At 35.8% G+C, this 9984-nt stretch overlaps 2 protein-coding genes across 3 annotated transcripts; both read left to right on the forward strand.

The window, feature by feature from the left end:
• The first annotated feature begins 741 nt into the window (after positions 1 to 741).
• Positions 742 to 7306, forward strand: LOC115991992 (U4/U6.U5 tri-snRNP-associated protein 2-like). 2 transcript variants are annotated; one of them, XM_031116015.1, is made up of 10 exons: positions 742 to 872; positions 1198 to 1581; positions 1841 to 2085; positions 2440 to 2524; positions 2633 to 2818; positions 2901 to 3065; positions 3154 to 3372; positions 6165 to 6336; positions 6449 to 6620; positions 6729 to 7306. In XM_031116015.1, exons 2-10 carry the CDS (start codon positions 1213 to 1215, stop codon positions 6820 to 6822), a joined length of 1707 nt encoding a protein of 568 aa, XP_030971875.1. In that variant the 5' UTR covers positions 742 to 872; positions 1198 to 1212; the 3' UTR covers positions 6823 to 7306. The 2 variants fall into 2 exon arrangements, with proteins under 2 accessions (XP_030971875.1, XP_030971876.1); XM_031116016.1 differs by having other exon boundaries at positions 1212 to 1581.
• Positions 7307 to 8035: 729 nt separating this feature from the next.
• On the forward strand, positions 8036 to 9742 carry LOC115992444 (acyl-CoA--sterol O-acyltransferase 1-like). Its single transcript, XM_031116640.1, has one exon. It carries the CDS (start codon positions 8356 to 8358, stop codon positions 9529 to 9531), a length of 1176 nt encoding a protein of 391 aa, XP_030972500.1. The 5' UTR covers positions 8036 to 8355; the 3' UTR covers positions 9532 to 9742.
• Positions 9743 to 9984: the final 242 nt, after the last annotated feature.

Consider the following 9984-nt stretch of genomic DNA (forward strand, 5'->3'; position numbering starts at 1 on the left):
GGAATGGCAACATGGCAGGTATGGGGTGGGTTTCCTATTCCTTGCCCCACTTCTGCTTCGGGGTGGTCCCCCCTCCCCCCATCCCATTCTAGCAGGTGCTCACGGGTACCCATCTCGCCGCACTCAATTTTTTTTTTTTTTTATATATAATTTATTAAAATTTTATTTTGAATGCATTAAATTAAAAATCATAAAAAAAAAAAAACAAGTTCTAACATTACAAGACATTCTCAAAGCATAACAGTACAACAATTCAAGTAATAAGAAATACAAAAACAATTCAAACATAGAAATACAACAATTAAAAATAATAAACAACGTAAATATTAAAACATAAAAGTTTTAATTCAATAATAAAATATAATTAAAAATCATAAATTTAAAGTTAGAAGGATTAAAAAACATATGCATGTCTTATATAAAAAAAACCTATAAAAATATTTTTTTAATTATTTAAATATAAACAGGAAGGATGCGAGGGAAAATATTAATTCTCATTTCCGTCCCATTTATTACGTGGGACTTGGACGAATAAAACCCATCCATTAAGGACAGGTGAGGCAGGTACCCGCAACTGCAGGGTTTAAATTACTATCCCTAATTACAACTAGTCATCTCGGTTGGAAATAGTTTTGTGTGTAAAAAGGAAAAATAAAAATAAAGATTGTGATTCTAAACATATGAAGGCCCAAGTACGTACCATTTACAACTCGTTGGGCCCTACAACTCCAAGCCCATGAAGATAGAACAAGTTCATGGCGTAATCGGACAACTCCGACCCGTGTCGTGTAGAGAGCAATCTAGCGCCTTCCAACTCGAAAACCTCTCGAACCGGAGCTTCTTCTCACTCTCTCTCTCTCACAGAGTCTCAGGTTCGTCAACGAATTTAAAGCAATTAACTCTTTAATCTTTTCATTCAATTGTTTTTTTTTTTTTGGTTCTGTGTGGCATTTTTACACCTTTGAGAAACCTTAGAATAAACGCTTTAGCTTTCTCACTCACTCATTCGGAAACAATCTAGTTCCTTTTTAAACCTAGAAAAATTGTTATTTATTTATTCATTTTTGGATCAGTGTACTTAATATTGTGGATAACTTTGATGAAAGTTGAAAATTGAAATTTTTTAATCTGAATTTGTTATTATTAGAAAGAGTTTTGTTGATGATTATTTATTTATTTATTTATGTGTATAATTAGTTAAACTGTAACGGAATGAGTTCAAAGAGGAAAACTGGTGATTTGGTGTCGGAGGAAGGGTTTGGTTCGGAAGCAAAGAGGCAGAGAGTGGTGGAGGAGCAGGAGGTGGAGTCATCTCCATCGCCGCCGCCTCTTCCAATTGCAAATCCTCTTTCGGGATTAGCGAATTATGACGATGATGATGAGGAGGAGGAAGAGGAGAGGCAGGGGGCTGAGCAAAATGGCGGTAGGAAGGGAGTGGAGAATGGCAATGGAGAAGAAGAGCAGGAGGAGGAGGAGGAGGAGGAGGAGGATCAAATTGAGCAAGGATATGGTCAAGGAAGGCGTAACCGTGAGGTTGAGCGCCGGAGGGACTGTCCTTATCTTGATACAGTTAATCGTCAGGTATACTACTCGTCTTTGATGCTTAAGATAAATTTGACAAAATGGGCATTTTTATTTACTACAATGTCAATGGTTTGAGTTACTTGTTAATGTTTTACAGGTTTTGGATTTTTGATTCTGAGAAAAACTTGTTTGTATATGCATTGTTAGCTTCAGGCATGTATCTATGTAAATGCTCATGTTGATAAGTTACATAATTTTTTTTTTTTGGGGTGGGGTTTTAAATATTGTTTTGTGGTTGCTATTCTATGCTTTGCAGGTTTTGGATTTTGATTTTGAGAAGTTTTGTTCTGTCTCTCTGTCAAATTTGAATGTGTATGCCTGTCTGGTATGTGGGAAGTATTATCAAGGAAGAGGGAGAAAGTCTCATGCATATACTCACAGTCTGGAAGCAGGCCACCATGTTTATATCAATCTTCAGACTGAGCAGGTTTATTGCCTTCCTGACGGATATGAAATCGATGACCCCTCATTAGATGACATTCGACATGTTCTGAATCCCAGGTGTGCTTATATTTTTGCAAAGTGCTTTCACTATATTTTTCCTTCTCTATTTCATGCTGTTATACCCTCTCTTTGCATATCTGTGTGTGTGTGTGCACAGCCACATGCATCCTATGGATGTGGATGTGATGGCTGTCAGTTGGATATGTTTGCTTTGATCCTTGTGGATTACAGTTTTCCTTTGAAAGAGAACCACCACGGTCAGCTTCATTAAGTTTCTCAGTACTATTTGTGATAGTAATATGCTCTCTTTCATTCACATTGTATTTTATGTTTTATTTAAGAATTTAATTTATTGGATTATGTACTTTTAAGCACTTAATTGTTGATTATTTTTGGCTACTATACATGCAGGTTTGCGAGGGAACAAGTGGAACAACTTGACAAGAACAAGCAGTGGTCTAGAGCACTTGATGGTTCTGATTACCTTCCAGGAATGGTACTTATCCTTGGCCTTACCACATTTCTGTTTTATTGTTGGAGATTTTATATGATATTAAATGGGACCTTTTGAAGTGTTGTTAATCATGATTTTGGCAAATTTCAGGTGGGGCTTAACAACATTAAAGAGACAGATTTTGTGAATGTCACAATACAATCTTTGATGAGAGTTACTCCTTTAAGGAATTTTTTCCTTATCCCTGAAAATTATAAACACAGCAAATCTCCACTTGTTCATCGATTTGGAGAACTCACAAGAAAGATCTGGCATACAAGGAACTTTAAAGGACAGGTATGTTCCCAGTCATTGTCACCTTGAGTTAATGGTTCTTGAACATGAAATTCATATTTATCAAAATTCTTAATGTTTACAGGTAAGCCCACATGAGTTTCTACAGGCAATTATGAAAGCCAGTAAAAAAAGGTTCCGGATTGGTGCGCAGTCTGATCCAGTTGAATTCATATCATGGCTTCTTAACACACTGCATGCTGATCTTAAAACAAAGAAGAATAGAAGCATTATCTATGATTGCTTTCAGGTTGTCTCTATAATTGTTCTTGTTGACTTTGTTGCTAGTAGTTGGATAGCCAGTTGCACTTATCTAAAGACATCTGTACACTTTATAGGGTGAATTGGAGGTTGTGAAAGAGATTCATAACAAAGCTTTCTTGGAGAAGAAAGAAAACAGTGATGACCAGCATGCTGCTTCAAAACTCACAGATGGTGGAATTGAACATGATGCTGTTGTGACAGAAACTTCCAGAATGCCATTCTTAATGCTTGGACTGGATTTGCCACCACCTCCTCTCTTCAAAGACGTGATGGAGAAAAATATAATACCCCAGGTATTTTAATTTCTCAGTGAGTTTGGTTGCATAATAAATGAGATGTATTTTCTATTGTCCTTAGTAGATTTTCCTGTAGGGTTGATTTTAATTGACTAAGGGTGTGTTTGTTTGGAGGTGAAATAGGGTGGATGGAAAACTTTGGAGAGAAAATGGGAAGAAAAACTTTTGAGTGTGTTTGGTTGAGTGGGGCCCAGGTGTTTTCTTCTCGAATCCACCAAAAAGTTCTCTCCAAAATGGAGAGAAGGCTAAAGGGAGAAAATGGGGCTGCTTAATGGACAAAAATGCCCATGTCCAGTTCCTTTCTTCTTCTTCTTTTTTTTTTTTTTTTTTTTTTTGGTGCTAGGCACATTGCCTCTTTCTTTTCTTTTTTTTCTTTTCTTTCCTAGATGTTGCTATTTTTTTTTCTTTTCTTTTCTTTTTTCATTTTTCGATTTCCTAGGCTGAGGGTGGGCACGATGCCTCTTCTTTTTTTTCCTTTTCTTTCCTGGACGTTGCCATTTTTTTCTTTTTTCCCTTTTGGGTGTGATAGTTGTTTTGTTTTTTTAACTAGACATGATTTTTTTTGGGGACATGATTTTTATTTTTTAATAAATTGGATGATTGCTTTTTTTTTTTTTTTTTTGGTTGTTTGTCACTTTTTTGTTTTAATTGGCCATCATTTTTTAACAAGGGTGTATGAGTAAATTTATACAAATTCACTTTTTCCATCATTTCACTTTTCCACTCCCAACTAAACAAAAATGAGAGAAATTAAAATCTTTTCTATCCTCCCACCATTTTCTATTCTCCCACTTTTCCACATTTCCAACCAAACTAACCCTAAGGGTTTACATTTTAATATGAGGTTCAAGTGATGGCCTAATGGTAATGGAATTCTTTATAATGTCCTGTGTTTGTGATTCGAACCACACCTCCCCCTCTCCCTTTCAAAAAAAAAAGAGTTTCTAATAAAATAAAAATTTTACATTTTAATATTGGTAGAGACTCGAGAGGGATAGAGAGGCTATTTAAAATTGTGGAATTGGCAAAACCCTAACGCGTAGTACAATTAGTTAGGGACCACACCTCATGAAGTGGAGGTTACTATTCAAATTTCCTCTTCTCCTTCCCCTTGGGGCTAAAACTTATTTTTGGAAAAAAAAATGTGGAATTGACAAATGCTTTTAAGGCCTTCATAATTCCTTGAAAAGTGTAATGCTTAGGGAAGGGGCGTGGGCGAACTTGTCTATGTGTGGTTGTGATGGGGTTAAGGTTTAGGAGGATTTGTGGATTTTGAGTTTAGAACCTTTTTAGAAGTAATATTAGGGTTCAAGAGAGAAAGGATTTGATTTATGGTTACAAAGAGAAGAAAGAAAAAGCCATGAATTATTTTCTAGCATGTGAACAATGTGTGAGAAAATAGTGCCATGAACCGTACCATAAATAGTTCCGTGAGAAAGAAAAGAAGAAAGAAAGATGAGAAAGGGAGGAAAAAGAATACTACGGCCAATGTGCCTCAATTCTCAAAACACTTGACATTTTATTGATCAACTCTAACTTTTTTTTGATAGGTTGATCAACTCTAACTTATTTGAGTACAGTTGCATAGACCCTACTCTTAACCTCTCTTAGTAGAACTAGAGCTGGGCTTCTACTTTGACTAGTGAACCAAATCCTAATTGAATTGAACCAAAGCCCACACATAACAACCCATTAACTATATAAGACTTATTAATAAAAGAAGACCCATTGCAATTGTAAACACATTGCTTTTTTGCTATCAATAAAACTTTTATTACCTTTAAAAAAAAAAATTAATAAAAGAAGACCCATGGCCCATAACTATTGTTCATACCTAACAATTGTGGAATTACTAAATTACCCTTGACTCTAGAATGACAAATAAAACATAAAAACCTAATTAACTACCATGGGAACTTATTGTTTAGCTTTGCCTAACCTTTGATTTCCAAAGAGGATATTGTTTCTCTAGCCGTGCTATGGTTACGCCGTCTGTGTGTGTGTGTGTGTGTGTGAGAGAGAGAGAGAGAGAGAGAGTTAAATTTGGTTGTTCTTTCTTGGGATTTACAGCTGCAGTATTCAAAGCCATTTTTTTACTGTGTAAAAGTTAGAGAAAGCCAATGGTAATACTCTAAAGTGACTCTGAATTGGAATTTTTCCTTTTTCTTTTTAAATAGTAGAATTGGCAAGTTCTATTAAGTTCATTTAAGAAGTTATTTTTGGTTCTGTTTAGCGCTAAGAATTGGCAAGTTATTTATTTATTTTCCCCTTTCTCTTGATTAACATTTGCAACATTCTATGCCACTTTGGTACTATGTTAAAGTTGCGTGAAATTGGCCAATTCTCTTATGGCCTTGTTTAGTTTGAAAGGAAAAAATTATGCTAAAGAATTGCTTCATTTCTCTTAAGAATGATTATAAAAATTTCAAGCATTTTCCATTTATTTCTGTCTTATATTTTGAGAACCAATTGGAGAGTATTTTTTTAGAATAAAATAAGAGGACATTTTGGTGATATTTGGAAGTGGCTTCCTGTTTGGGAATTTAGGCTGTATATCCATTCTCAATTTATATTTGCATTGCATGACATCAGTATCAACTGCAATACAAACTCATTGGTATATACGTCTAGCTAAATCAAATTGGCCTTATTTATATTGCATGTTGGAAAAAAGGTGCTCTGCGGAAGTCTTTGAAAGATAATAGTACTAGAGAAAATTTGTGGTTTTTTATATATTTTTCTCAGTAGTATTTCTTTCAGACTAAATTTTGCATATGCTTTTGTTATAGGTTCCACTCTTCAACATCCTGAAGAAGTTTGATGGTGAAACTATCACTGAGGTTGTCCGACCTTGTATAGCAAGGATGAGATACCGTGTTACCAGATTGCCACAGTATCTAATTCTCCACATGCGTCGATTTACAAAGAACAACTTTTTTGTGGAAAAAAATCCTACATTAGGTGAGATTTCATTCCTATATTTAGTAGTTGTATGATGTATCTACATATATAATATTATCCAAAACTGGGCCAACTCATGCCCATTGTGCTGAATGATGTAACTTTGTCTCAGTGAACTTTCCCGTGAAGAACCTGGAGTTGAAGGATTACATTCCCTTGCCAACACCTAAGGAGAATCAGAAATTGCGTTCAAAGTATGATTTGATTGCCAACATTGTTCATGATGGTAAACCTGGTGAAGGGTACTACAGGGTATTTGTACAGAGGAAGTCAGAAGAATTATGGTAATTCCATATTTCATCAATATGCACAAAACTGAAATTTTGAATTTCTTTTTTTCTTTTAATGTAACAGATATTGCAATTGACACTTTTGGCATTCAATATTTTCAGGTATGAGATGCAGGATTTGCATGTTTCAGAAACACTTCCTCAAATGGTTGCACTCTCGGAGACGTATATGCAGATTTATGAACAGCATCAGTAATATAGGAGTTCAAGTCCTCTTGTTAAATGTTGATTGGTTGTTTATCAAGTTTAGGTAATCATAGTGTAATATTTTTCAAACAGATTATGAAACATCATAGGAGAAAGGAGAGAAATTATTGAGCTTCTTATATGGTTGATTTGTCATATGGAGGAAGATTTCCTGATTGAAGGAAAAGTCGGCCCTATAGAAATTGAGGCCCTGTTTCATCTCCTAAGGTCAGCAAAAGCACCAATCCGTTTTGCTAGTTTTGACTGTAAAACCATGCTCACATTGTCTTGAAGAAATTCTGAAGGCGAAACTTTAGTGTTAGAATTTTTGACAGATCAGTGTTAGTGGTCACTGTTGTTTAGTGATTATTTCTTCCAAATGTCTTTGATTGTTCAGCTACTACCTGGTGGTACAAAACTACAAATAACATATTATGAAGCCGTAGTATACTGTGTGCATAGATCAGAATTTTAAGCTTTTCCCTAGTTGTTCTTGTTATTGGCTTGCTATGATTATTATGTTGAAATTATATAATTGTCTCACATTTAACTCCAAGGTGTGTGGCGTATTGGTTAGGCAAACTCTAGGTCGAGCAGTAAAACTCTGACGTCTTGGGTTCGAGCAGCCATACGTGCATTTAATTGCCTCTTGAATTACCCGAAGTGCACTTGCGGAAAACTCCTTGCCGAGGGCTTGTACACCCGCAGGATTACTGGATTAGTCAGGACAAAGTCCTAGACACCTAGTGCCAATAAAAAAATAATAATAATAAAGAAGATATAATTGTCTCACATTATTGGAAATATGGTGAAAGATGGTTTAATTAGGGAAAGAAATTCTTCCGTAGGAAATGAAATTTTCCCATAGAAAATTGTTTATTCATTTAGAAACTTGTGTGGTTTTGATTTCTCTGAATATTGGACTTCTCTGTGTTGTCCCCTTCGTTTGGTATTAGACTTTAAATAGCTAGTCCAAACAACTATAGTAGGTGGATCTTAAATTTGCACTCATCCTTCATAGTTAGTAAAGTAGCTTATTTGGAACGAGAATGCACATTTTATTGACTATCCTACTAATTTCGATACTAAAAAAAAAGATAGCGTATAACATTTGATATCATGCAAACATTGTGAGATAAATTTCCTCTTACATATTATCTACGTCAAGAATATGAAGTTTCATGAATCATGAACCCACTAGCCTGAGGAAAAGAAGATTTAGAAAAAAGAAAAGAAGGTTTATCTCTTTTATTACTAACTTTATTCTTTCTCTACTGTTTTTTTCCCGCAAAGAATAAAATGCATAAATTCATACAGGGCTAGAAACGTATACGAGTCCAAAAGTCTAACAACCCAGTGAGAAACGTGGTTCAACTTCTCAAACTGGTGCTTCTCACATTTCTATGCATATTATTTCCTTACGACTCCAACTTATGGACATAATACCTCTCTTCCTTAGCTCTTTACCACCAATAGTGCAAAGATCAAGAATAAGCAGGAAAGATTAATTATAGAAGAAAAAAAAATTATTGGAGGGTGTGAGATGAATAATTTTATCAACGTATGGCTTTCAGTCTTCATATCTCTATGCTACTGCTATTACATAGGCAAATTTGTCCCCAGAGGTATTCCAAGACTCTTTGGTGTGCTCCCAATTGTGTGCCTATTTCTTCTCCTTCCTCTTAACTTCTCCTCCATTCATCTAGGAGGCACCTTTGCTTTCTTCATTGCATGGCTAGCCAACTTCAAGCTTTTGCTCTTTGCTTTTGGTAAAGGGCCTTTGTCCTCCAACCCATCAATCTCTCTTGGGCACTTCATCGCCTTTGCTTGTTTACCCATCAAAATCCAACAAAACCCACCTCTAGACTCGTTGGATAAATCCCAAAACACCCAAAATAAGTCAAACCCATCTCCAAAATCATATTCAGTTGCCCTAAATAAAGAAAACCCACCCGAAAAAACACATCCAAATAGACCAATTAAGGAAAACCCAGTTCTCAAAAGGCCTAGGAAGGGCCACAAGTGGCCTCTAAATATCACAATAAAGAGCATACTTTTAGCCATGTTGATCCAACTATATGACTATAGTGACAAATTTCATCCATGGGCCATATTGTGTCTATATTGTTTCCACATATACTTATGGCTTGAAATCACACTAGCCTTGGTGGCAGCCCTAGCTCGAGCCATGTTGAGACTTGAGCTCGAGCCACAGTTCAATGCACCATACCTCTCTACCTCATTGCAAGACTTTTGGGGCAAGAGATGGAACATCATGGTCACAAGTATTTTACGACAAGCCGTATACGAACCTTTTCTCAACATTGCCACACATGTCGTTGGTCATAAGTGGGCCCCACTCCCAGCCATATTGGGTACCTTTGTTGTGTCGGCTCTCATGCACGAGCTCATGTTCTACTACGTATCGCACATGAAACCCACGTGGGAGATCACATGGTTCTTCCTCTTCCACGGGGTGTGTTTAGTGGTTGAGATTTATTTGAAGAAAGTGGTTCTTTACCAGAAAATCCGGTTGCCGAGGCTGATATCTGGGCCATTGGCCCTTGGATTCTTGCTGGTCACTGGCTTTTGGATGTTCTTTCCACCTCTACTACGGTTTAAGGTTGACGTTAGGGTGTTGGAGGAGTACACAATTTTTAAGGACATTTTTCATGCTTTAAAATTTAAAAAATATTTTCAACAATGGAGGACCATGTAATATGGCCTGTACATTTTTATTTATTTATTATTTTGATGAGAATCAAGAAAATTTTATTGTAGAAGCTATACAAACTACACTAAATTTCCAATTAAGGTCTGCTCAGCTATATGGCCTATATATGTATTACTTAGTATACCATATACCGAATCCACATGGATCTATGTAAAGCTCTTTGGGCAGGGTACAAATGAATCACCAATTTGCTCAATTTGATGCAGCCTGCATAGATATCATTAGTTAACATTTAACAACACGAGCAAAGTGCTAGCCATATATCTATTATACCCAAAAAAAAAAAAAAACGAATTAGTCAAGTTGTAATTGGAGTTGGTCATAATTATTTATATACCTAACATCAATTTAGCCATATAAATTGGAGTTAGTCATATCTCCACTATACCAAGAAAAAAAAATAGTCAAGTTGCAATTGGGGCTAGAGTGAGGGGTAAT

This window comes from Quercus lobata, chromosome 5 (genome assembly GCF_001633185.2).
Source record: "Quercus lobata isolate SW786 chromosome 5, ValleyOak3.0 Primary Assembly, whole genome shotgun sequence".
Classification (NCBI taxonomy): domain Eukaryota; kingdom Viridiplantae; phylum Streptophyta; class Magnoliopsida; order Fagales; family Fagaceae; genus Quercus; species Quercus lobata.